The sequence below is a fragment of the Anas acuta genome, chromosome 5 (genome assembly GCF_963932015.1).
Source record: "Anas acuta chromosome 5, bAnaAcu1.1, whole genome shotgun sequence".
NCBI lineage: Eukaryota > Metazoa > Chordata > Aves > Anseriformes > Anatidae > Anas > Anas acuta.
In genome coordinates this window covers 30,468,086-30,494,802 of record NC_088983.1, presented here as the reverse complement: position 1 = coordinate 30,494,802, position 26,717 = coordinate 30,468,086, and the positions used below count along the sequence as shown (strand labels likewise).

Below are 26,717 nucleotides of genomic sequence, written 5' to 3'. Positions count from 1 at the left end.
GTGCAAACTGCCGTTTAGGGTCATTGCTTGATCCTACCCCATAAGCGGGGTCCTGCCCCAAAGCTCTGTCCTGCTCCTCTAAGCAACAGCCCCTATAATGATTATGCCCTACAGCACCGTACCACTTCAGGATGTTCCCACATCCTGAAGGAAGCCCCATTCTACCCCCCACGCATGCCCTTAGGGCTGTAACTGTTCTGCCCTATAGTGCTACCCCCACAGCTGCCTTGAAGTGAGGTCGATGCTGCCCTGGCCTGTAGGGTGTGCAGTAGTACAGGGTGCTGCCATGCCCCTTAACCTATGGGGCTGTAAACTCAGTCCTACTAGGCTTATGGTATAGGGCAGTGGTGCTCGATCCGGCCCTGCAGGCCTGTAGCTCCGTCCTGCCCTATAGCAGGGCAGTGCTGGGCCTGCCTGGCCCCATAGCAGCCCCCTAGAGCTGTCCCACAGCCCCACATCCTCTTTGATCACAGCTGGGCTCGAGGAGGCACCCCTGGAAGCACCCATCCCCACGCAGGCCTTAAAACAACGCTTCGCTTTTATTAAAGTTCTTCCAAAATGACAACAATAAATAAAAGAAAGGCCGAGGCCTTCCACATTGTACATATATGGCGAGAGGGGAACTGCCCCAGGGGGGCTGAGGGGCTCCGTAAAAAAAGACTGGTGAGGGTAGTAGCACAGGCTGGGTGCAGGGACAGAAATGTAACACTGCACTGCCTTGAACAGGACCCTCATGGAAAAAACAAACAAACAAGTAAAAATAGCACCGCTGGCTGAGCGAGTGCAGGGTGGGGCTTCCAGGAGCTCACGCAGCCCAGTTACCCCGAGCAGGAGCTGTTCCAGGGCAGGGAGCTGGTCCCTGCTGCTAGTTGTGCCAGTACAGGCGGTCCCGGGAGGCCAGGCTGACCTTCTGGTGGTAGTCCTCCAGCTTCTCGTGCAGCTTCTGGTAGAGCTGGGAGAAGGGCAGGGGGCGGTCAGAGAAGGAAGAGGAGAGGAGGCAGCGGGGCTGCCCCGTGGGGAGCATCCCCCTCATCCTCCCCCACCTACCATGACGTTGTAGTGGTTGGTGGTGCTCTCCTGCAGGGCCTGGAGCAGCTGGTCGATGGCGGTGTAGGGCAGCCACACCATGGGGGCCGTGGCCGACAGCGGGTGCTGGAGGGGAGAGGAACCCTCATGCCTTATGCCCATGGCAAAGAGGAGCCCCTGGGCCACAGCCCAGCCCAGCCCACCCCAGGCTGCTCACCTCAATCCCAAAGTACTGGTGCCCCTTGCCCAGCACAGCATCCACGTACTCCAGCACCAAATCCGCAGCCTCCTCCAGCAGGTCGTAGTTGAGGTAGAGGCGCAGCAGCTCGGCCGCATCCACTTTCTGCAAGCAAAAAGAGCCGGGGTCAGCCCAGCTGCTTTGGGCACAGCCACCCCAGGGCCAAGGAACCCGATCCAAGCCTCAGGAGCAGGCACAAAGCATGGGAGGAGCGTTCCTGAAGCTTGCCTGTCCTTCAGGAGGTGCCTGCCTGGGCGCTTTTTTGGCCCAAGCCACCACGCAAGCCATGCCAGGTGGTGACGCTCGCCCTGTTCTCACCTTGTAGCTGTTAATGAGCCAGTTGGGCAGAGGGATCCCGTGCGCCAGGAGCTTGTTGATGACGCAGCGATGGTACAGGCTGTTCTGAGATGGGTAACGCTCCAAATAGGACGACAGCAGCCGCCAGGCTTCATCCGTGGCACTGCAAGGCAATATTTCCCCTCAGCAGCCCTGCCAGCAGCTGCGACTGCTTGCAGTGCTGCGGCGTGCCCCGGGGGACCCGTCCTGCTGCCTGGGTTTGTGTCCCAGCAAAGCAGGTTGTGCTGCACACAGCAGGCTGAGGAGAGCACAAAGCACGGCTTTTTGGCCACCCTGGTCCCTTGGGTCTGCTTTAAGGCAGCCACCACACAGGGATTTATGAGCTGGTGACCCTCAGGGCTCCTGCAAAACTTTACCTCTGCTCCCCTCCACCAGGGACACGGGCTTACCTGGACTCCTTGGTGGTGACCAGCGCAGAGAGCTGGTTTGCTGCTAGCCAGTCCCAAGCCTCTGCCTGCGCTGCCTCCCCTCCCAGCTGCAGCTTGATGCACCTAGAAGACACAGAGCAGTGCAGACGGGGCTGCCTTCAGCCCCATCGCTCGGCCTTGCCACAGCTGCCGGTATCGATGCCGCCCCTCTGAGGCCCATTCCAAAGCAACAGCTACAAATTAACAGGCTTGGCAGGGAAAGACGGCTGCTTGAGTGATTCCTGAGCTGCTCTAAATGCCCAGGAGGAATTAATAAGTGATGCTAGCAAGCTCTCGGGCCTGAGCTCGGGTAAGGGAAAGCTCTCTGTGCATCCAGCCATAGGTAGATGTGATCCCCAAAAGCTCGGCAGGCACAACACAACTTCTGTGAGCGTGGAACAGCAGCAGAGAGGAATCCTGAGGCTGGGGACAAGCAGGAGAACAAGCAGCTAGCACAGAGACCACAGAGAAGAGCCCGTGCTCTGACCACCGCTGTTTTAAAGCTGCTCAACACAGCTTGAACAAATCTGCACGCAGCTCACTGAGCATCAGCAGGAGCCAGCTCACCAAAAAGGTCTCCAGCTGCTGGCTGGGCCTGGGTGGGATCACCTGTGACTGTCAGCCCTCTCCTCGGAGAGGAGAAACCTCACCAGTACTGCTCAGGGGGCTCCTTACTTCTCCTTTTCACACGTGAAGAGGAGATCTACCCCAAAACTGCTACAACAGCAGCTGCTGTGTAGCTTTAGCAGCCACAGGGAGCAGACAGGTTGGGGCAGCAGCTAGGTGCACCCCACAAACACAGCACAGGGCCTCGCCTCGCCCCCACAAGCTGCAGAACCCCGCTACGTACTTGAAAGTGAGCCCCTCAAAGACGGGCGTCAGCGGCAGCTTGAACGTTTGGCACAGGGTGATGGCGGTGTCAAAGAGGCCGGCCCGGACCAGGAGAGCAACCATTTCCTCAGGAGTGGAGCTGCCTGTGGGAAAGCACAACCAGGTGAAAAACACCGCAGCAGCAATTCTCATCGCAGGGCCTGAGGCTTTTTCAGCCTCAGGAGCCATCCCTGGGGAGCCACTCCAGGCAGCAACACTCCCTGTGAGAGCACAGTGACGCAGGGACCTGTTTCTGCATCAGCTGGAGAGGGACACAAGCAGCAACACAGAGCCCGCAGTCAAATGCTGGCACTGTTGGGGCAAGCAGGGAGAGGACAGCCCTGTCACAGCAAACAAGGCACCAGCTCAGCTCTGCCAGCACCAGCAGAAGGAGCAGTGGCAAAAGGCGAGATGAACCTGCGATGCTTGGCTGCCCCCACTGAGCAGTTTGTCCCCAAACCAGCTTCTCGGTCCTCTCACACTCCCTTACTGGGAATTAAGTCTCCTGATGATATTTACATGGGAAAACTGTGCATGTGTTCCACAGTTTGTACTAAAGAGGAGCAGGATATACTTAAAGGGTCAGGGTGGGAAGCAGCAGACTTGCAGGTTTCTGCTCCTCGAAAGAGAAAACCTTTGGTAAGCTGCATGTGGTGTTTCACACCTGGAGACAAACTGCACAGAACCTGTCAGCTCCTGGTTTTGTCTCGGGTTCAGAACTCATTGCTCCTTCCTCGCCCAAGCTATGACAGTACTCTAACACCTCGGGGGAGAGCGAGGTGGCTGCTCTGCATCCCTCTTACCTGCCACAGCGGCTGTCGACAGGTCATGCTGCACCAGAGTCAGCCGGATCCGGGCCAGCACGCACTCCTTTTCCAAATCCTCTAGCTCCAGGATCTCGATTTGGCGCGTTGCTGCAACAGATGGACATGAATGGCCCTCAGCGTTAACAGCAACAACAAAAAAAAGCTCCTTTGGCAAGGTGCAGAACCATTTCCACCTCTGTGCCGTCCTCAGAGGAGCCATAGCACGGGAAGCACCAAAGGAGGGATCAGGTTTTGCTGCCCTTCCTCGCTGCCTCAAAGGGTGCACCTCTTGTCACAGACCTCCCACTCCTGTTACAGAGACAGCTTCCCAACTCACCTTGTGTGTGGGAACAGCTGCTGCTCTGCCTGCCCAGCATGTGCTACAAAGGAGCTCATTCAGAAAGAAAACTATTTTTAAAAATACCTGACCTTAAACTATTCTAGAGTAATGCTGATGAGGGTCAGGAGGCCAACCTGACCATGCAGGGCAGAGGCCTTGCCAGCAGATAGGAGCTGCACCAGCAGGGCTTCCAGAAACACAAAGAGTTTTAGGGAACAACTAATTGCCTCACAAAGGTGTTGTTTGTTTGTTCTTTTTTAATTAGAAGTTATTCTCACTGCCCATATATCAAACCCCAGAAAAGGAGGCACAAATTCCTTGGGGAAGAGCCACTGCACAGCAGCACTGTAACTGTGAGGCAGCAGCACTGACAAAGTTAACTTGCTCACAATCCCCCAAATTATTAATCTGCCAGAGATGAGCTGCCACAAGCCTCCTTTCAGCTTGCAGGGGAGCAGCAGAGCTCCAAAGCAAGGGGAAAAAGGTGTAGGACCACAAGATACAGGGCAACACCAGCACTAGGCACTTACTGGGAACAGCCGTGTACTCCCCATCGTGGCTTCTCTTCGGGGATGCTCCAGGACGCTCATACTTGCAGGAAAAAGCAGAAAGAGGGCTGACGGCCAGCTGGTTTCTAAAGGACTAAGCACCTGACACGCTCCAGCCCTCAGCTCTCCTTTCAAGCCTTGATTTGAATCAGAAAAGCCGTGCAACTGCTGGGCAGTTCAGGTTACCTTTGTTTATCTCTGGCTATCAGGAACACAGCACAGTGTTAGACAATCAGGCTGTGGTCACCTCTCCACAATCAGATTTGAAACACAAAGCCTGCTTCAGTAATTCTCGTTTTGACTGGTATTTCAGCTGTTTGGATTCACCAAGGTCTGATTTGTCCTCAGCAAAAAGCATTATCTTCATTTTTGTGGAATTTGCAGGGGGGTAGAAATACTTTTTGCACCTTTTACAGGCGCCTTTCTCATAGAACTGAATTCCCCTCTTGCCCCTCTCCACATTAGGAGTGGTGTGGGACACATGAAAGCATGGCCTTGTGTCCTGGATTCAGTTAGGACAGTTAATTTTCCTCCAAGGAGCTGGTAGGGTGCAATGTTTTGGATTAGGGGTTAGGCTGGGCATCAGTCAGCGGGTGGTGAGCAATTGCAAGGTGCATCACTTGTTCTGTGCACGTTATTATTAGTAGTACTATTACCATTATTATTATAATTGTTATTTTCCTGTCTTAATAAACTGTCTTTATCTCAACTCACAGGCTTCACTTTCCCATTTCTCTCCCCCATCCCAGAGGGAGGGGGGGGAGGGTGAGTGAACGGCTGTGTGATGTTTAGCTGCCCGCTGGGTTAAACCACAACACCTCGCAAGTCTGACACTGAGCAATCCAGCAGCAGTTTCCTGTATGCGCCACCCCCCTCCCCCAAGTTGTCTTGGCTCCAAAAAGGGGCAGTGACACAAGGGTGATGGCTAGGACTGATGTGTGCAGCTGACAAGGTGAGAGAAGACCAAACACCTCTGCTTGTTGCATTGGAAAGGATTTTGGAAGCACCTTCCCAGAGGTACAGCTCTAAACGTCCCTGCAGCCAAGAGCTCAGAGGTTTGGTAGCAAGCCCAGCGTTTCCTACCACAGCTCCTGAAGCTGGCTGCACTATCCAGGCGTACTCTGGGCGGATCAACCGTAAGCAGTTAATGGCAGCGAGGAAACAGTTTCCCTGCTTCTGGAGCCCCCGCAGCGTCCGCACCTCCCGGCCCAGGCGCATGCCGTACTCAAACATCACCGTTCCAGCTGCGGAGACAAAAGGGGAGCAATCGGCTCCGCCGCCCTTCCCTGCTGGTGCCACGGGGCAGGGCGAGGAGCATCCCGAGCCACCCTGAGCCTTACCCTTGCGGTAGTTGTGGCGGTAGATGTGGAAAGCGTAGAGCAGCTCGTAGTAATTGTGGGTCATCAGGTCCACTGCTCGAGCGTGGGACTCGATGATCCCCACGACCTGCGACACAGAGAAGCTCAAAATCCCTCTTCGGAAGAGCCACGGCTCCCTCCTCCCAGCGCGGGCTAATTAATTACCTCGTTATGGAGGTTCACATAGGGGAACTCCACCAGGTCCTGGAGCTGGGAGCGCTCACAGAGAACCACCACTAGCTGGCGCAGACAGTCCAGCTGCCTGCAGAGAGAACAAACACAACCCTTCTGGAAGAGCAGAGCAAGAGGGACACGAGCAAACCCACCTCCAGGGTGCAGGTTTTATGCCATGAATACGCTGCTTTGTGATGAGCACCAGGGGTTTTGCAGGCTTAGAATAAAGAGGTCCCTTCAGGCTTTCCTTGTGTTGGTAACAAAGATCCTGGACAGCAGAGACAGCCCCCCTTCTGCCTGGGCTGCTCAGGAGGGCAGTCTCCCTGCCTCAGCTCTATTTGGTAATGTTTTCTCCTCCCTCTACACCAGAGCTCATCCCTACTTCTTCCTTGAATGTCCGTTACTCCAGCTTCCAGCCATTCCTGCTCATCACACTCTTCTCTGCCGCTCTGAAGCTTCCTCTACCCAGTAGGTACAAGCCAAAATTAAATCCCAAATCTTCCCTTTTTTAAACTGAATTGATCGGACTCCTAAAGCTTTTCAAAATATAGTGCTGCATGCAACCCTTTAGCCCATTTTTTTTTTGTTTGTTTATTCCCTGGATCAAGGGAAGAGTTTTCCTTTCAGTTTCCACTTCTGAAATCCTGCCAATAACAACTGTTCTTAGAAAAACAAAGCGTGCCCTTTTAAACACACCTTTACACAAGCTAAAGCAGAACATCTTAACGCAGAGGTCGTGCACTACCCTGAAGTGTCATCTTCCTTTTGGTTTAACAGAAAAATTGAAAGAGGCAGGCACCTACATGGACTTCCAAGACGAGTGAGCATAAAGGCACAAAACTGTCACCCACCTGCTTGGATCTGGGTTCTGCGTTAAGGCTACATATGCTTCACTGTTGTGTCCTAAATCCAAGTGGTGTTTGAAGATGCAAGTCCTCAAGGTAGCCTGAAACCACCACAGAGCATGTTTCAAGTTATAAAGCCAAGAAGAAATTCCCGTGTAAGCTCTCTGAAGAAACGTCTTAACCCATACCTGGCTTCTCCAGTCATCTGCCGACTCCATGATAGCCAGGGAGGCCAGCTGGATGACCAGCTCTGGCAGGCCAACCATGTCCAGCAAGCGCAGAACCTGGGGACAACAAAGCTCTACGTGGGCTGCGGTCCTACCACAAGGGTCAGTTTGGGGAGGTTTTAAGAACTACTCCTGCCCCACTAGCCATAAAAACAGCCAAGAGAATTTTGCCAATATTTCTAAGTGGTTAGACCAAAAACCAAAACATTTTGGTAAGCTGCAGAGGTCTGAACCAACCCAGCACAACAGGTCCAGGCCATGGCCTTTCTGGAGGATTCACCTCTGCTGGAGCGTGACTTTCCTGAAACACAAACCCCTGTGGCTACAGTAAACCCCTGCGACAGAAAAGTAAACAGTTCTGTCCCCAAGTATGCACACAGCTTATGAGGCAGAAGTTCCCTCTCCAAGGTCACTGGACAACTCTTGGGCTTTCTGAGCTTTCAAGTCAGAGAATCCCTTAGGAGGAGTCTAGGTCCAAGCTTGCAACCTGCCCAAACTACAGCATTACGTGAGAAGAAAGATCCTATCTCAAATTAAAGACGTTAATTTTAACTCTTCTCAAAGCTTAATAACCTTCCCTTGAGCAGCATCTCACATCTAGCCTGGACACGTCTGGCTTCTGCTTCCAGCAGCTGGATCTCAGAGTCCTCTGCTGCTAGGAAATTAATAGGTGGAAAGCACCTAGCTTTTGTGTTGTAGTCACCTCATCGTCACCCCCCAAAGGAGCTAAATGGGCTGCATTGACATTTTTCCCCAAAAAAGACCATGTTTTCTGAGTCTGAAGTCCCTTTCCCAAAAGCTGAGCAGGAAGCCCCTCTGCAAGCAGTGCTGGTGTGGAATGACTCGGTGCTCAACACACACGCCAGATGGGCTCAGCTGTACCTTGTTGTAGTACTGCAGGCGCGGCGTGGAGACCATCTCGCCCTCCTCAGGTTGGATCAGCCTGTCCAAGAACTCTTCTCTTCCCACCTCTGAGGCAGCTTGGCAGAAGCAGTCCAGGGCCTGGAAGCACACCAGAAAGCAGCTCGTGCGTGCCCCTTGGAGGACTGGCCCAGCCTGCCGTACCGGAGAGACGGCGCTGCCCGTTCCAGCACCAGCCCACGAGAGCCACCCCAAGAGCTCATCGCACTGCTCCCCTCCAGTCCTGCTGTTTGCCCAAAAGAGGCAGAGCTCGAGACTGATATTTCCTGCCCCCATCACAGGAGGAGTTCCCAGACCCCCAGTGCTGGCAGGAGACAAGTGCCTCACCTTGTGGCCCTCGCCCATGACGAGGTAGCACCTGCCCATCATGAAGCAGCAGGAGCCCATGTTCACGTGGCACCACGGCTGCAGCAGGCGGATGTACTCCTGCAGGGAAGGAGGAAGAGGAGCTTCAGTCACCACCTGGGGGTGCACAGAGCGTGAAGGGGAGCACACACGTGCGTGAAGGCACCAGGAGAACCAGCAGAGCAGGTGGGAGAAGAACGGTGCTTGTGGAGCAGGGCAGGAGAGGGAGAGAAGCTGAGGGAGACCACAGGCCACAAGCTGGTTGGAGTGCTGATGGCAGCGAGGACAAACCACAAAGAAAACCACACCACAGACGCTGGCTGATACAACAGGGCGACAGAACTCGCCCTGGCCCTGTGCCTGCTTTGTTAGGATAAAATAAAGGCTTCCAAACCTCGCCACCTATCACAAAGGGGCTAGGAGATGTGATAAAGACTCAGGAGCCAGCATCCTTCATGCCTGGGAGAGCTGTGTTTGTTCCACACGCTCAGGTGTGCCAGGCCCACAGGCTCTGGGACGCAGCAGGAGGGACGTGGAACGAGGGCCGGGCAGCAGAGGCCAGGTTTTGCTGTCCCACCCCAGTGTTTGCACACACTGCCACCAGCAGATACCGGCCTACTCCAGGCTCAGGTCTGCAGAAAGCCACGTGGCAACGCATCCTCCGAGCCCGGATTCCCTGCTCAGATTAGCCAGCTACAAGAGATAAATCCCACCCCGGACTCGCTTGACAGCTTGTTCTACACAATAAGCACCAAGGATGGGTTTGGCCCTGGTCCCAGGGCAGCGTTTTGGTCCCTAGCCCTTCTCTGCGTGCGCCTGTTACTCGCAGGGTGCTTCCTGCAGTCACCTCTATTTGGGTCACCGCGTGCGCACTCGCGGGCAAAGCTGGTGTTAGCTCGCTGAGGTCAACACACTTAATCCACGTTTACGTGACCGACTGGGATCAGTAAGCGTAACAGAAGGCAGCGGGGAGGAGGAAGAGCCCGCTCCTGCAGAGACAAGCCTCTCATCTCTCCTCGAGGCAGGATGCAAGCGAGGAGAAAGCAATGGAAGGAAATTCAAAGCGTGCTCACGCCACGAGAGCACATATGCCAGGAGGCAGAGCGATGCTGCCTGAACCATCCCAGCATTTCCTGGCTCAGAAGCTCTGCGGATTTGACATTCTTCTCAGCAGCGAGAAGAACACAAAAGAAAGCGGCTCAGCCCCCAGGTGTAAGGGACTGCGAGAATAAAAGTTCTGCTAAACATAGGAAAAAACATCTCATTAATAGCACCCTGCCTAGCCCTGAATGCCTTGAGGACTGTCGTCAGTAGGGGAATGAAGCGTGTCACGTGGCGCTGCAGCCAAGAAATCACGCAGTTCAGAAGTAGAGCACGAGCAGCTGCAGCTACCAAGCCCCTGGAGAGCACAGGAAAAGATGCTCTCAGTTCCAGGAAAACAGGGAACTGCTCGGGGGATTGGACTTGATGATCTTTCAAGGTCCCTTCCATTCCCTAACATCGTGATTTCTATTCAGAAACAAACCCTGAAATACAGCAGTCTGTGAAGACACCTGAATAAAACAAACAAAACAGCTTGTTAGGCACTGCTACCAGGACACAGAGCAAGGCTAGTGAGGGACGGACGTTATCTACACCATATTTTGCTAGTGAGGACATTTAAGAAACAGATGAGGCCTCCTGAAGCTGTATTTCTGCTGCTAGGTTGCAGCCAGCCTTCTGCATCCCCTGTCCTGGAGGCAACGTGTTTGCCACGGTGCCACAGAAGACGGATTATCAGCAGCTATGCTGATATGAGCTATTAGGTTACAGGCTCGCTGCGAGAGTCAAACAAGCTCCACGAGGATGCGACCTGCCTGCAGCATCCTGCTGTCAGACAAGCCCTGGGAGGCTGCAGTCCCCCCCAAAAAGGGGGCACAGCAATCCTGAGAGCTTGTGTCTTTCACTTGTTTTCAAGCAAATCCAGAGGAAACTCATGAGGCATCTTAAATAAATCCAAGATAAACTCTGCTGCGTTTTCCAGGTATGAAATATTTCACAAAAAAGCCCTTTGCAGGGGTTGAGGTGGCCACTAAAAGAAACAGGACGGATGCACCAGGAAGATGGAAGTTATTTGCTACCTTACCATTCACCGGGCTGACACAGCGTTAGATGCAGATCTGCCAACTGCCCAGAATTGTTCCTTGCAGCCCACTTCGTTTGCAGGGCAAACTTCCAGCCCTGCACCTCCAAAGAGGAGTCATGGGAGCAGAGTGCTTGGAAACGTCAGTGTGTGTATGAACTCAGAGGGCAGCAGCCATGGGAAAACAGAACAAGATCCAGCGGCTGGACAGAGGATGCTTTGGGGAGCTTCCTAAACATGGGGGTAAGGCAGCTGCGCCCAGAAATCACACTGCATTGGCCAAAGCACAGACCTGCTACTGAAGAAAAAACATGTGGAAAGAGACCATTGCACTCTCTCCTGCTCTTCCTCTTTCAGCTCCTGAAGGCAAAAGCAGCACTGGTTTTGCAACCCTGCTGGAACGCTGCACCCCGCTGAGTCTGCCGAGGAGGAGAGCCATGCCAGGGTCCAAGTGGAGACATGCAAATAGCTCTCCCGAAGGGACTGCTGGCAGGCAAGACTCAGAAGCTGCAGCCGACACAAGAATCTCTGCGTGGAAGGGAAGCAGCCAAGCAAGAGCTGTTCTTTTCAGGCTCTTGCTGACTCTGGGGCACTTGCCCGGCCAGCTCCTCCTGTCTGGGCAGCACAAAGCAGGGTGCTTGACATTTCTTGGTATTTCTTGGCATTTCTTTGCTGTGGAAGCATGGACAGAGAGGCAGCACAAGTCACTCACCTGCAGCTGGGTGTACTGACAGCTCCCCATCAGGCACTCCGGGAACAGGAAGCCAGGATTGCTGGGCCATCTGAGCCGAGGTTAAGGAACAGAGGGCGAGCTGTTTTGGAGAGCTCAGAGCGCTGGTCTGAAACCCTGCACATGCTCTCGTTCAGTTTGTGGGGAGAAGGAGAGAAGATTAAGCTGCTCTCTCTACAAGTCATTACTCTGTAATAAGATTTATCCATATTAGAACAAAGCCATTAGTACATCTAATCCACAACTGCCCAAATCGTGTTACCCCTCCAGATCTCCCAGCACCGCACCTTGCCAAGTCAACTTTCCAGAGCTCAAGGGCTTAAAGTCAAAAACTCAAATCCTTTGTTGTGCACCTCAACGGGATGGATTCAGTGAAATCTTGTAACACCCACAAATCCCGTTAACACTAACAACGGTCACTTGTTCCGGAGACCTGCCTTCGAAATTTGGGTGTGGGAAACTTTGGGAACAAGAAGCTGGGCAGCGCACAGCCCCTGAGCACTGGGTTGCAGCCCAGCGAGAGCACACACCTCGCGGCGGGTTCAGGGCCAAGGATACAGGAGCGGCAGAAAGTCGGCCACTATCGCCGTGATGAGATGGGGCCAGTTCAAGCTTGTTTCAGCCAGCGAGGCGTTGGGTTGCAGGAAGAGTCGAGATACGATGTGCTTTCTGGCCACTTCCCGAAAGAAGAGCTCCACGATTGTCTGAGGGCTGGACACTAAAACACAAGTTCAGAAGCACAGGAGAACGGGGCCTGCAGCAGATGCCCCAGGCTTTCTGCACCAAGCTGCCACGCTGGGCTCATCGCAGATTGAGCCAGAGCAAAACAGTAAGCACGTTCAGCACCCAAACGTGTTGGTTTTGGATTTCTCCTGACGTCTGATTAAGTCAGAGGGAGCAGCAGGAGATCAAAGAGCCACATACTGCAGTGTTTATTAACCACAGCTCAATTATAACATGAAAAGGAGCTGCGCTCTCTCTCTCTCCAGTTGTTCTATTCGCAATCCATCTGCGGCTCTCTAACACGAGCGAATGTTTTGCAGGGCAGGGCTGAGGGAGTGCTGATTTTGCTATCTGGCTCTCTTCAAATGCCTCCCTCCTCATTCCAGTCCCCTAAGCAGTGCAATCTCTCATTAGCTAACTGTTTTCAACGCCTCTTCCCAAGCTGCCACCTCCTTTCTATCTTCCCCACGTTTCACATATTTTTCCTGCAGCACAGTGGCCAAACAGGACTTTCCTCATGAATGGGCCAAGAAATAACCCACGACACTGGCACACACAAAGGATGTTTTCAGTTTTGCTTTCATGCGCTGACATTTACGTCAAGGCAACTGCCTCCTGAACCAGTACACTCACAGAGAGTTCAGACTCTGAAGATAGAGCACAGATTCCCCCAGGCCTGGCAGCAAGCTCCGCCACGGAGCTTCCCACCTACTTTTTCAGCTCCCTGACAGGTCTCAGGCTTGAAGTGCCACACAAATTAGCTACAGCAGGCTCTTACCTGTGCTTTCTCCTCCCCCCTGCCCTGCTCATCTCCACTCTCTGTAACTATTTTAAGGTACGTATCCCTTAATTAAGTTCCTTTATATTCTCCCCCAGTAGGATTTCCAGCCCCCTCCCACTCCCCCAAACCGGTAGCTGGAAGTGTAACATTTTGGTGGTTTGCAGCAAGACTTTTACAACATGAACAAATTATCAGTTGCAGTTTCCCACTTGAAACTCACATCTGAACCCTCTGAACTGCAAATCATGGGAAGCACAGGCCTATTGGGGCATTTCCATACTCTCTCCCTTCCCTAAACTGCTGCTCCTACTCGATAAATGCTAGCGAGCAGGACAGACCTTGTGTGACCCACTACACTCACTCCAACGTTGCAAGACACTTTCTGGTTGTTGTTAGTGGACAGCAAGACAAATAGCTCCACAGGAGCTGGGGTTGTTCAAACACACGATCCATTAGCTCGCTGCGTTAGCCATTTCCCTTGGGTGACAGAGAGGGAGCTTAAGTAGTATAAATAACAGAACCCAAGAGCTGGCAAACTGTGGGCATCTTACCTAGTTTATGGGTTGTTAGAGCAGTGGTGTCTGCTAACTCCAGCACAGAGAGATGCTGCAGATTAGATTCCCTAGAGAAGAAAAAGCCATCAGTGCAGAGACAACAAAACGCCTCTTGCTTTAATTGTACTCATTGTTCAACTCGAATCACTCCTACTGCTGAAAAAGGCAACAGCGCGCAGAACAGCGAGACCTCAGACAGCAGAATTAGCACAAGGCGAAGAGTCAGCTCCAAACAGGAAAAAAAAAAAAAAAAAAAGCCCTAGCACAAGCTGACTCCGAGAGCGATATTCCCACAGCAACCACCACCGCCTTGTCCTGGGAAGGGCATTTCGGGCGGCTTTTGCAGCAAGCTGCAAAGTCAGAAAGGGCAAGGTAGGGACTCACAGCGTGTCGACAGGGACGTCCGACGCCAGGCACTGGCTGGCCCACCTGATCAGGTAGTACGACAGCAGCAGAGGGGAGGTGCGGTGCAGCAGGTCCTGCTGCGACTGGAACAGCTGTCCCCCTCCTAAAACCACCTGCAAGCAAAGCACAGGGGCTGGCACACACAAGGGGTCAAGTAAATGTTTTGTTGGCCCAGGTGCCGGGGGAAAGTTGGGCGGGCAGAGCTCTGTGCAAACAGAGCAATCATTTCCCTCATCTGGCAGCAGCTGCTGATAGCAGGGAGAGCAGCAGCAAGGTGCTTGGCACTGCTGCAGTGAGTCAGAGTGAAGTCACAGCTTTGCTGCAGTGATGTGCAGGGACTGCGTCCCTTTTTACACCTCAGCTGAGAGCAGTGTGGTTGGATGACATGGGAGAAAAAGGAATCCATGCTTGTGAAGGACACAAGTGCGCCAAGGTGGCAAGGCAGCAGCTCCTGCATCAAGCAAGCAGCAGTCACGTGCCTTACGGTCTGCCAGAGCCTGGCTCCAGAAGGGCACCTTGCAACATGCTTTAAATGCCACCAGGGCGACCTTACCCAGGAAGAAGGGGATTTGTTTTCACCGAGGAAACTACTGCAGTAGTACCTCCGAGCAAATTACGCCGCTTTAAACACCCCTGCGCTTTCCTGGGGACCTGCTCCCCTCAAACCATCAGCACTATGGCTCGTGAGGCTGCACAGCCGCGGAATCGCCCCGGAGCGCTCTGCCCCACAAACACAGCTGCCATCATAGCAGCTGCTGGCACTGGCTGGAGCAGCCTCACACAGAAGGCAAAGCCACGGCCTCTGGGTAACTGCTGCTGCTGCGAGGCAACGGAGCTGTGCGCTGCACCGCCGGAGAACAAGGCTGCAATTGTCAGCTGTGCGTGCTGGGCGCGCAGTGGTGTGGGAGGGACAGGGACTAGATGGGAGCTGTACGTGCTCAGGCAGCCCCGTTTCAGATGGGAGGCTGGAAACGCTGCCCTCCTCCCTCAGAGAGATTTGCTTCCTGCTTCCTGGAGGCTCAAGCATGGAAACCGGGAGGTTGGGTGTGAGCAGCGCACCGCTGCTTTGCTTAGGATGACAGGAGAGACTGCAGGAGAGAACAGGGCTTGCCCACGCCCCGGGCTAGTTCAAACAGCCACCAGGGCTTTGTGGGAAAAGCTCACAGTCTGGCACCAGCAGAACCCAGACCCAGAGTTCAAAGAGCGTCCTCAGTAGCTTGGAGGGCTGTACTCACAGGATCTCCAAGCCGCAGCAACAGCTGTTGGAGGATCAACAGGTCCCGACAGATCAGGAAACGGATCGTGGCAATCTTACATACCCCCCAGCAAACCACGCTGACAGCCGTGCCGCTGCCGTACAGCTGGGTGAGGTTCAGGCGCATATTTAGGGGATGAGCTGAAAGGTAAAGTCACCACGATAAGGGGAGGAACTCGACCGACAGGAAGACTCGCTGAGCGGCTGCTCTCCCAGCCCAAGCACGCTGCTTTCACCTCTTTCCATGTCAGCGTCTGTCTCGTAGTCCATTTCTCGGATGAGCACCCCGATGGCATGGATCGGGTTCCTGATCTCCTGCAGTTTGCTGTGGATTTCCTCCATCACATTGTCCCTGAAAAAAGAAAAAAAGAATGACAAGATGAGGTTTAAACTCAAGAGGGCTCCCTTTCCACCCTTACCAATCCTCTCTGCAAGGGAGTGTATCTGATCGGCTTGGACATTCCTGAAGGGAATCCTTCTGGCTCAGCTTTATGACTGTGCCTGCAGGGACCGGTCTATTTATTCCACTCCCCCGGGCACCAGGAAATAGCAGCCAGATAGCTGGCATTCCACGGGGAATGATTTCAGGAGGATAGCACAGTAACCACATGGCTTGACCACAGCTCTGACCTTTACCTGCTGTCTGCAGGCTCTTGCTTTCCACACCGCAACAATCACCTAACGAGAACTTGTTCCTCTTCTGCCCTGCCTCACCTCAGAGCTGCCAAAATTTCTGCTCAGGAGTGCCCCAGGCAACAGCGGGGGAAAAAGGGGGAGAGAGCAAGGTGGAAATCCCTGCTAACAGGATATACTCATGCTCCCCACCTCTGAGGTGGGGTGGAAAAGCCTCCCACAGCACTGGGAGAGCCTGCATGTTCTGAATGCGCTTTGACGCCAATGGAGGACATCTCCAGGCAATCCCTGCTCAGCTGTCCCTGCCTGCCTGCAGGGGAGCTTCTGCAGAAACGTCTCCTTACGTGTCATTAGCTATCAAGTCCTCCAGGATCTGCTCTGCAGCCTTTTCTGGAGGCTGGAGGCGGGAGCAAGCCATTTCCATTATGAATGCCATTTCCATGGAAATTGATTCTCCGATCAGTCGAAGGCACTGGACAAGACAGACAACATCACGAGACATCTCCAAATCTGCAATGAAAGAATCTAACTGTATATTTACAAGAGATTTCAAAGCAAAGATGGGAGGACCATTCAAAGCCACTTAGTTCAGACCATCATTGGCAAGCCACCAGCAGCAGAGCGGTCTCAGTCCCACGTGTCAAACTGACCCTGACCCCCCTAAAAACTTGGCAGTTGGCAAGGGAAAGATTTGGGCTTTACTATTTGGGAAATAGAAAAAATATTGATGCAGCAATTAAGCCATCACATTCCTGAAGATTTTTCTCCAGCTACAGGTTGAAAGGAAACAAATTAGCGTTTCTCTGCTCTTGCAGTGCACAAAGCAGAGGGCTCGAATCGCTCAGCCCTGGTGTACGTGCCAAGCAGGAGCCACTCCTGCTGCAGCAATTACCCTTTCGCAGCTGAGAGAGGATTTTCACATTCTCAGAAGCGTTCTGAAAACTCATGGCCAGGGGTTTACAGAAAAAAAAAATCCCTGCTTTGCCACGCAATGCTTTGTGTATGTGTTTTTAAAAGATCAAGTAACTTTTTTTGAGAAGTTTGAAACAGACAGGGCAGGCGCTGCTGGCCTCCCAGAACCAGCCCAGGCCTCCAGCTTTCCTTCCATTAGAGCCAGAAATAGCTCGACCAAGTGGATGATGATGATTCTTATAAAAATAATTACAAAAAAGGCACTCAAGCATGAAAATGGAACTTAAGTAACATTTTCCACTGACTTTTTTCTTGTGAAACGTCATTCCACAGGCAGCAAAGCACAGAGGGCACTGTGGTGGCAACACTGATGCCAAATTTTGCTCTCCCTGGAATTTACTTCCAGAAGACCAGAAACTGCCCTGTCCCCAACCACGGCTCACCTGAAAACATTTCAATAAAAACTTAGTTTGCAGAATTGGACAATTGAGCCCAGGACACCCTATCTGTAATCTTTTCAAGGAGTTTGTTCCACCAGCAAGGCACAGAGACTGGGGAATTTTACCAAACAGAAGGGCTCGCACCCATCAGAATAATCTGGTGGGGACAGCAGAGCTGAGGAAGCATCCAATTGAGAAGAGCTAAGGCTTCATATCGGGGGGTCACCAGCTAACGTGATATAAAAATATGAAGGATTTTTGATGGAACTGCCCTCCTGGCATGGGCTTGAATTCACCTGGCAGCTTTTAGACTGATGCAACAACGCAGAGAACAAACGTGTGCTTCTGAATGCCAGGCTCCCCAGCAGGGCTAAAAGGACCTGCCAGGTCTGTCCCACAGACAGGGGGTACAAAAAAGGCACCGGTAGCCAGAGCCTACCCAGGCAGTTTGGAATAGCCCAAGGGCAAAGGATCACGTCACTGTCACCGAGCGACACATGGCCTGAAATCTAGGATTCTTTCTCAGTAAATCACCTGAAGTGACTCATGTCAGATTCACAGCCTCAATGTGATTTTTTTAGTTCCTGCTCTGGGCCCCACAGCAGGTTTCACAAAATACAGCTCCCTACAGATGCCAAAATTAGAAAACTATCCAAATATAGATAATCAAGGAGTGAGGAGAACTTCAGCAGGGCACTACTGGAACTCCCACGTCCCTCTGCCCCAGGTTTCCCTGAAATGCAGCGTTGCAGCCTCTCCCAGCTCAAGAGCTGTCTCCTCACTTACCATCAAGGATGGCAGCATCGTCCTCCATCAGCAGGTGCTCGTTAGAGAGGAGATAGAGGTGGTCCACCAAGGAGCAGGGCACAAAGAAAGACAGGGACCCCTAGAAAGGAGAGAAAGCCCTTCTTTGAGCTCCCCAAATCCACCCCTCAAGTCCCCAGAGATCTTGGGGCCAATGGGACGAGGAGCCCAGAGCCACCACTGCCCAGCCTCACCTTCTTCAGCAGGCACACCATGTTGGTGTAGGGGTTCAAGTGCAGGGCCAGGGGCCGCGAGAGAGCTTCCTGGTACTGAAGGCAGCAGGCGTAGAACTTGGACCAGAACTCCACCTGCAGCTGCCAGAACTCCTCCGGGGAGCACTCGTATTCTGTCACGCTGCCCTGGAACTAGCGGGACCAAAAGAGGACTTCAGATGAAAACAGGCAGCGCACGAGAGAAAAAAAACTGAACTGCTTGGGCCTCTGTTTTGTCCCCTGTGACCAGTGTCACACAACTGCACTGTTAAGGATCTGCAAAGATCCATTGCAGTTCTCTTCCCCACCTCCTTACAGAGGAAAATATTTGTATTTTTTTTTTCCACAAAGGATTCCAAAAAAGAACAGTGAATGAAAGAGACAGGCAGGAAAAGAGGATTTTATTTCCTTTAAAAAAACAAAAACACCTCACATAGCTTCTTTTGAGAGACAAAGAACAAAACACAGCCTGGGGTCACACTGCACCTAACCTAACTCTACCGCACCATCACAATACTACATAAAGGGGATGACAAAATGTTACGGGGGAAAAAAACTCACCTCGTTTTCCACAGCTAAGGTAACCTCTTTTTTTAACTCGTCCCACGTCAGGTCCATGTGTCTCTCAGTTCCTTGAGAAAAGATCTGAAAAGCAACACAACAAACTTTTACTTTAAGCCGAGAGAGCTGCCTCGCCAAGGTTCAGGCAGCATACAGCAACACAGAACGATCACGCCAGCACCATCCAGTGATTTGCAGGATCAAAGTATGAAAAAGCATGGCTGGCTACTAAATGCAGGGCATGTGGAGGTACAGACAGCTCCACTCTGTGTGTGGAACCAGAGGAAGAGCCCGTCCTCCTGGCAGGCAGAGCACTGGGACGAAGGGGAGTGCTGCACACAATCACACCAGCTCTTATGCCTTGCCATGGGCCTCAAAGTCACAGCACAGAGAAACTAAAAGAGTAACAAAACTTTGGCTTTTCTGCTTTTCCTGAAAAAGCACCACCGTGTCGCCTTGCCCTGCCCTTCAGTCCCAGAGCTGAGCAGATATATCCTGAGGAACAGCGCTACAGAGGACGAGCACCTCTATTCACCAGGCTCAAGCAGCAGGCAGCAAGCTCTGCAACCTGCTCAGCTCTCCAAGGAGAACAGCTGCTGGACGCCAGGTTCTGCCTCCCGCCGCCAGCACACGCTGGCTGAAGTACGGCACAACAGCCGCCGACTTGCCTCAGTGACTCCTGACAGGTCCACAAACTGCCACACGCAAATTGGTGGCAGCCAGGAGTGCCAAGTTCAAAGGAACTGTGAGTAACGAGAAGCTGAACAGAGAGAGCAGCGCATAAACGCTCCCTCACTCACCTGTAAAGCCTTCTGGATAGCTGCGTTTGTGAAACGGCCAGGCATGAAGAGATACTCTAGGTAGGTTTCCTGTCAAGAAAACAAGACAGATTTACTGAACTGTGTGTCGAGAGGAGAGCATTTAAGATACTGCTTCTGCTCCTTCCTCTCATTCACAAGCTCATCCCCTGGATCTGTATTTTTCTAGCTTCAGTTCACCCCGACGCCCTGCTCCAACCTCTGCCCTTCCACCCCATTTGCAGTTCCCGTGGCTGCACACGGCTCCCCACGTGCTCCAGACCTTGTTTATTCACACATCGCGTCTCAAGGCTCCCTCCTACCTGACTTGAAATATTTCCCTTCTCTCACCTCCTGGCTTCATAGCCAGGCTTAGTGCCTTAATGCTGTGATGAGAGCCTCAGGCTCGTCCTCTTTGCCTTGGAGTCATTTTGTAAGTGTTACAATACAAATTGTACACTTGAGCTGCCTTAATGCTCTCCTTCTGGGCAGAGAAGCTTCATTAGTTCTCGTTGCTTTTATATCCAGCTCACCCTGGGGTCCTGATCATGCCGAACTGTCACCTCCTCCTCAGGCAGAGGCTGCACGAAGACCTGGTTCCACTGGCCCGCGACATTTCTGAGAATTACAAGAACAGGATCAGCTTTGCATTGCAACGCTCCAGCGGAGCGCCTCCAGGAGCAGTCACCCAAACCCAACCTGTCTCTTCCACAGACTCTGCAGCAACCTCAGGTTTGGTAAGAGCGGAGCTCTGACTCAGATTTCGCCAGCAGAGCTCCACGGTGGCATCCCCAGCCCTGAGCTAACAGCACAGGCTGGGCTCCTTTGTGTCCACTGATGTTCTCTCCTTCACACCTGCTCCCTACATGACTCCCAGACTGACCGGTAGGTTCTCCTGCCCAAACCTGAACTCTCAGCACTTTTTACCCAGGATGGAACTCCCTGGCGTGGATACGCACCAAACCAACCCTCCCAGCTCTGTAAAAATAAGGCCAATGTTTTCACATCACTGATCTTCTCAAAACACAATATTTCTTGAAAGAGAGCAGCCAGTTCTGCTGGAAGGAGCTGTTGGTAGAGCGCAGCCCTCCCTCAGACGCTCACAGCAAGCCTACTGCCCAGCTTTCTACATTTTTCACATTCCTGCAGCTGAGCTGTAGCTTTATGATAAAGCAGGACAAAAAAAAAATCCTGTAATCTGTACCGCAGGAAGACACAGCTGTGCACGTGACATGCTGTGATGGGAAGAACTCCTCACTTTCCAGTCAGCAGAGACAGGTAGGAGAAGAGTCAAGGTGCTAGCTGGGGGCTTTTAACGAGCAGCGTCTGGGGCTGCTCCAGAAACTCACTGCTCAAAGTTGATGTATTTCACCACGGTCTGGTTCTCCTCATTGTGCCACAGCGCCCAGATCTCAGCCGAGGTTAAGGCAAAGTCCACAAGGGTCTCCTAGGAGAGAGAGGGCAGATTTACTTTCTTATCACACACACGAGTACGGCAGGGACGCGTGTAGTTAAAAATAGCAAAACATTCCCTCCTATCAGTTAGCCATGCTTTGGAGAGAATTCTTTATTCGCAGTGAAATCCCAGCCTCTTGCTTTTCGGTGAGGAACCCTCCCCTTGGTACTTCAGGGGAAAACCCAGCCCCAGTGCTCACCTGGGAGGAGAACAGCGAGGATATGTGGTCAAGGCTGTAGCGGTTGCTCTCGGTGCTCACCAGCTGGAAGACACAGAACTACAAACACGCCTCGTAAGCCATTTTGCTCGAGAGCAGCTACACCAACAGCCAGCATGCAGCAGGGAAAAAAAAAGCTCCTCTCCTGTCCCGCTCCCTGCCTGATGCCACCGTCCCCAGGGCCCTGGTGCCGCAGCTGCCTGGCCGAGGGCCAAGCAGAGCACGCCAGGCGCTGGCCTGGCCAAGCCCATGCTCTGCACCACGCGCTGAGGTCCCCGACTTCAGACTTGTCGGCAAGGACGGCCTGATCTGCCCTGACTTGAAGGATTTTTAGTTGTATTTTGAAAGACTGGACTAGAAAAATGGTAACGCTGCTGGTTCCTGCTTGTGACAACACGACGCGGGCAAGAAAGGAGATGGAAAAAAGCCCCGGATCCGCAGGGCAGCTGCTACAAACCGAGCTCTGCACGTTCCTACAGGAGCAGGCAGAGCGCTGGGGGGACAGCGCAAGTCACAATGCACAGAGTACAACTCTGCGCTCCAATCCCCCGGAGAAACAAAAGGGCAAGCTGTCCCACAGATGAGCGCCGTCATTCCTGTCCTGCTAAATTTATTATTGACTGCACGAAGTGGGAGCTGCACAGAAATCAACGTTTGGCAACACGCAGAGATGCGTTTGTGCGCTCCCAGGAGCCCGACGCACACTCACGCTCTCAGCATTTCCATGCTTTTAGCTCCTTTCAGACCTTTCCCACGGCACATCTGTTCTGGTAGCATCCCCAAAACACACGAGGTGCATGAGCTTAATCCCACAGGGAACTCCACCCCCAGGGCGAGGGCGCACGTGCCTTGCAGTACTCGGAGGACAAAAAAGTCTCCTCCAAGTGCCACCACCACCCCATCGAGGCAGCCAGGAAACCTTTCTGTACTTTTTGCCTTCTGCACAGCCTCCGAGGAGGACGGCTGCACTTCCAGCACTCACGGGGAGGAAGCCCCGTTGCTCCATACCTGCCCTCGCTTGGGGGCGTGCATGTACACGCCGAGGTAAAGCCCCAGGGACTGGGAGAAGGCCAGCCGCAGGCGGTGCCCGGTGCCGGCCGCGAGCCGCAGGTCCCTGCTGACGGGCACGAACTCCAGCAGATCCGCAACCATCAGGCACATCTGATCCTGCGGGAAACACGGGAGACAGCGCCACGTAACCCCACTGCGCCCCTCCACGAGCAGCGAGGCCAGACCCTGCACAGATCCGCCCCCAAAGGGTGTGCATAAAGCACCTGCACGTGTGGTGGAGCCGCTCTCCCCACCTCACCTGTGCTCTCCCACCCAGCCTGAATACCACGCAGCCTCCTCCCCTCCCTCGCAGCCTCCTCCCCTCCCTCGCCACGCACGCATTCCAGTGCAGATGGGCCGTGAAAGCAGTTGTGCTGCTCCATTAGCTCTGGCACCGACTTTTGGAGTGAGCTGCACGCAGCCAGCAGAGGCTTTTATTAACTTTTGGTGAAAAGGAGCTGCGTTACAAAGATGCTCTCGTTACCACAGCAGCAGAAAGCACATTTGGTGCGCTGCCTCTTACCTTGGGGAGCTCCCACCTGCCTGGACACTCCCCTAAGTTTGGAAATAACCCCATGCTACCTGTTACACTACGCAGAGAAAACCCACCCGCCTCCAAGGCGTGACTATGAACACCCAGTGACAGATTGGACAAACTCTGCAGAAGTTCAGAAGTTCCTTCTGCAGAAGTTCACCCAAGCAGTTTAACAGGAGGTAAGTGACAAGGACTCAGTCTTTGCTTCTCCAGCCTCAAAACATCACCCAAGCACTGAAGGAAGGTGCTGCTCCCTGAGCCCAGGCCTCACTCACCTTGTAGGACCACATCCTGAGCTTGTGGTCCTGGCAGAGAGCAAAAACAAAGGCATCGTGATCCAGGCAGTGCACGGAGAGGCTGACGGGCAGGTCTGAGGGGCCACAGTCACCCCTGAAAGCACAGGTTGTTATCGCAGCAGGTTAAAAGGAAACCAGGACACAGCTCCAGGACATGGGTTAAACACTGTGATGGAAACCCCAAGGCTAAGAAAACCAAAAGCCAGCTGTCTGGGACCATAAGCAAGGAGTGTTTTAGGACCACATGGGCCAGCACAGAGGGGCCCCCACGCTGCTAACGCCCACTTCTTCAGCAGAGCTGCCACATCCCCCCCAGCCCCTGCCTGCAGAAGGCAGGTGAGGGACCCAGCTGGAAGCAGGGGCACGGCCAGCCCCAAGCAACGCGCCCCGATGGTCGCCGCATCACCTCCCACTAACGGGGCCCCCAAGTGCGGTCGTGCAACCCCAGAAGGAGCCCAGCCCGTGCCGACAGCAACGGGCCTGACATTTCGGAGCAAGGACAAGAACCTCCAACTGCTGTAATCCTTAATCTGCGCTGGCTGCGAGCCACGTCCTGGGCAAATCCTTCCTCAGAGGCCAATTACTCGCTATAACACGCTCGCAGACGCAAAGAATCAGCAGCCCCCCATTAAGATGGGCTAATCCAGCCTTCAAGTCCCAGCTTCGGCACTGCGACAGGGCCTGTGACCCAGTTAACTTTTCTGACAGTGTTCACAAATGCTGACTTACCCGCCTTTGACTTCAGCCAGAACCAATACCTACCCCTACGTGAGAAAATTAAAAGAGCTAACTCCACCCGTTTGTCCCCAAACACCAACCTGATGGCAGTCGGCATCCACCCGGTAAGGAAGCGCTGCACCACTGAGCTCTGCTTCAGTTCCACCACCGAAACCGTTCCTTGCAAAAATAAAAGCAACACTGAGAAACAAACGCACTGGGGGCTGGCCGACAAAATATTTGCAGAGAAGACACATGTGACAAAAATCAAACCAAAGGAGCTGGAAAAGGGAAGGCCACGTCCTTATCCACACCCTTACCTGGCACGTCGTGAGGGGGCAGCTTGATGACGAAGATGCCCCCTGTCGCAGAGGGCAGCGCGAACAGAGCCTCCCCCTCGCTGCTCAGCCAGGCCGCCGAGGCCACCGAGTTGGAGGCCAGGCCCGGCACGTTGGGGATCAGGTAGTAATTGGCAGGGTCTCTGAAGTTGATTTTGCCGATATCTGTAAACACGGACTGAATCTGGCTCTCCATTAGCAGCTCCTGGAGGAGGGAAACAGAAAACAGAGTAAGCCTTGAAGGCAAACAGAAGCCACAGAGGAAACAAACCGGCACTGGCAGAACCAAAACTGCAGCACTGCTACGCGACGGAAAGGATTTTTCACACCCTGCCACTTGTCTTCCTTACTTTTAAGCCAGGACAGCTGCTCTGGGGGAGCAGCTGGGGTCTTATAACACATGGTTTCCCAGCAGAGTGGTCACTCACTCCCTCCTCCAGCAGGGTTTTGTCCCCAGCGCCACCACACCAGGCCCAAGCACCGCCAGCAGAGCTGCTCCCACCCTCAGAGCCTCATTTCCACCGATTCCCACGGCTGCTGCCTTGCCCGCAGCTTGGGCAAGTTCAGTTCTGAGCAAAGCAAGAAGCTGACAGCTGGCTTGTCCTATATTGGGCTGGTTTTCCAGTAGCTCTCATTTCTGTGCACAGAGCTGCCATGCGCTGATCAACGCATGGCTCTACCTGGCCAGGAATTAGAGCACTTTGGTCATTCCTGATGATTGTCAATCAATTTAACTGAAAAATACCACCTTGGATATTGTTTGAGTAAAAAAATAAGCCACAGAGTTTCCCCCCATGAGGTCACGAGATTTTGACAGGCTCCAGCTCCCCACCTCTAGGCACATGCGGTGGTTCCAGCCCAGGGTACAAACCCCACTCAGAAAGAAATCAATAAAAGTGCTGCAAAAGCAGCCACTCGGCACCTCCTACAAGCAGACAGACGCCCAGCCAGGTTTCGAGCAACGCCGTGACCTCCCCAAGCCCCCTCCTCTGTTTTAATTGTCGAGGAAAGCTCAGGACAGCCTGGCTCTGCCCAACCCCAGCCCACTCCAGGGACGGGACGAGCACAAGGGGCAGCCTCGGTGCTGTGCAAACACTTTTCAATGAAAACCAGAACATCAGCGTGCTACCAACACTGCTTTGGTGTGTTGATATCCGAAATGCAGCACTGGATGTGCTGCAGGGAAGACAGTTTCTATTTCTGCACCGTGTTTAAGCAACGTGCTGAGCTCTCTGAGCCGTGTTCAGGTGTGGGACAGTCTCCGAGTACTCACGCTGCGATAGGAGCAGGCCGGATGGGGCAACACCACGCGGTGCACGCTCTGCACGGTGACCAGCAGCACGACCAGGTGGCTCTGCACCTCGCAGATGTGCACGCCGCCCGGCAGCAGCGGGCAGCCCTGGATGCGCAGCCGCACGGCGTTGTTCAGCAGCTCGTTGTCCAGGGACTCCTCCACCAGCTCCAGCGTGTCCCCTGAGGTCATCCTGAGGGGAAAGAGGTTTGGGGTGAGGGGAGGACCGAGCTGGGGGCAGGTAGGGACAGGGAGTGGAGCCAGGGGCCCTCACATATGCCCCTCTGACCCTAATTGCCCTAAAGCTCAACTCTACCTGCCCCAAAGCCCCCTACATACCCCCCCCTCTGACCTTAACTGCCCCAAAGCCCCCCTCATCCCCTCAACCTCCCCCCAATGCTACCTGCCCCAAAGACACCCACATACCCTACTCTGACCCTACCTGCCCCAAAGCCCAACCCTTCTTGCCCCAAAGCCCCCCCCAGATACTATCAGCCCCAAATCCCCCTCACACCCCCCTCCAACCCTACCTGCCCCAAAGCCCGACCCTTCTTGCCCCAAAGCCCCCTCACGCCCCCCTCTGACCCTATTTACCCCGAAGCCCGACCCTATCAGCCCCAAAGCCCCCCCCACAGCCCCCTCTGACCCTACCTACCCCAAACCCCGACCCCTCCTGCCCCAAACCACCCCAATCCTCCCCTACACATCCCAAAGCCTCCTCCACACCCCCCCATCCCCTCCCTGCCCCAAAACCCGCCCCTACCTTCCCCAACCCCTCCCTCATCCCCTCAGCCCCCCCCCCCTTCCCCTCACTCACCACCTGACGAAGCGGTTCCTGGTGGCGGCCCCCAGCTGCGCGCACTCCCGGTAGCAGAACCCTCCGGCGCTGTCCCCGTAACGCCCCAAGGGGAGCGGCGAGGTGCCGGGGGGGCTGAAGGCCACCTCCCGCCACCGCCTCGGCGGGGCCCGGGCCGCGGGGCCCAGCTCCAGGCAGCTGCGCTCCGCCAGCCCCGCCGCCATCTTGTCGGCCGCCTTCCCGCCCGAGCCGCGCGGGGCACCACGGGAAATGGAGGACGAGGAGGAGGGGGCGTGGCCTGAAGGAAAAGGGGGCGTGGCCTAAATGAAGGGGGCGTGGCTAAGCGGAGCGAGGCAAGGAGCGGGGTGGGCGTGGCTTAGGGGAAGTGGGCGTGGCTTCGATGCAGAGTGGGCGTGACTTTATGAGAAATGGGCGTGGCTTACGACAAAATGGGCGTGGCTTGAGGATGAATATGAATGGTTTAGATGCTGAGTGGGCGTGGCTTAGAGCCTGAGTGGGCGTGGCTTGGTTATGAATGGGCGTGGCTTGGCGACGAATGGGCGTGGCTTAGCCGCTGAATGGGCGTGGTTTGGCGCCGAATGGGCGTGGCCTCTCCGCGGAGGCCCCGCC

General features: G+C 54.0%; 1 protein-coding gene across 2 annotated transcripts; it reads right to left on the bottom strand.

The window, feature by feature from the left end:
- Positions 1-520: 520 nt before the first annotated feature.
- NUP160 (nucleoporin 160) lies at positions 521-26,359 on the bottom strand. 2 transcript variants are annotated; one of them, XM_068685449.1, is made up of 35 exons: positions 26,109-26,359; positions 25,274-25,484; positions 23,983-24,205; positions 23,764-23,842; positions 22,925-23,039; positions 22,073-22,231; positions 21,047-21,124; positions 20,741-20,838; positions 19,925-20,009; positions 19,395-19,463; positions 18,595-18,678; positions 18,016-18,186; positions 17,804-17,903; positions 16,010-16,190; positions 15,269-15,384; positions 15,013-15,173; positions 13,757-13,890; positions 13,370-13,440; positions 11,873-12,032; positions 11,297-11,366; positions 8,445-8,543; positions 8,079-8,198; positions 7,158-7,253; positions 6,976-7,070; positions 6,116-6,212; positions 5,933-6,038; positions 5,676-5,836; positions 4,575-4,635; positions 3,702-3,812; positions 2,879-3,002; positions 2,011-2,112; positions 1,583-1,724; positions 1,244-1,369; positions 1,048-1,152; positions 521-952 (listed from the first exon to the last, which is right to left on the bottom strand). In XM_068685449.1, exons 1-35 carry the CDS (start codon positions 26,309-26,311, stop codon positions 866-868), a joined length of 4,200 nt encoding a protein of 1,399 aa, XP_068541550.1. In that variant the 5' UTR covers positions 26,312-26,359; the 3' UTR covers positions 521-865. The 2 variants fall into 2 exon arrangements, with proteins under 2 accessions (XP_068541550.1, XP_068541551.1); XM_068685450.1 differs by having other exon boundaries at positions 16,010-16,175; positions 26,109-26,358.
- Positions 26,360-26,717: the final 358 nt, after the last annotated feature.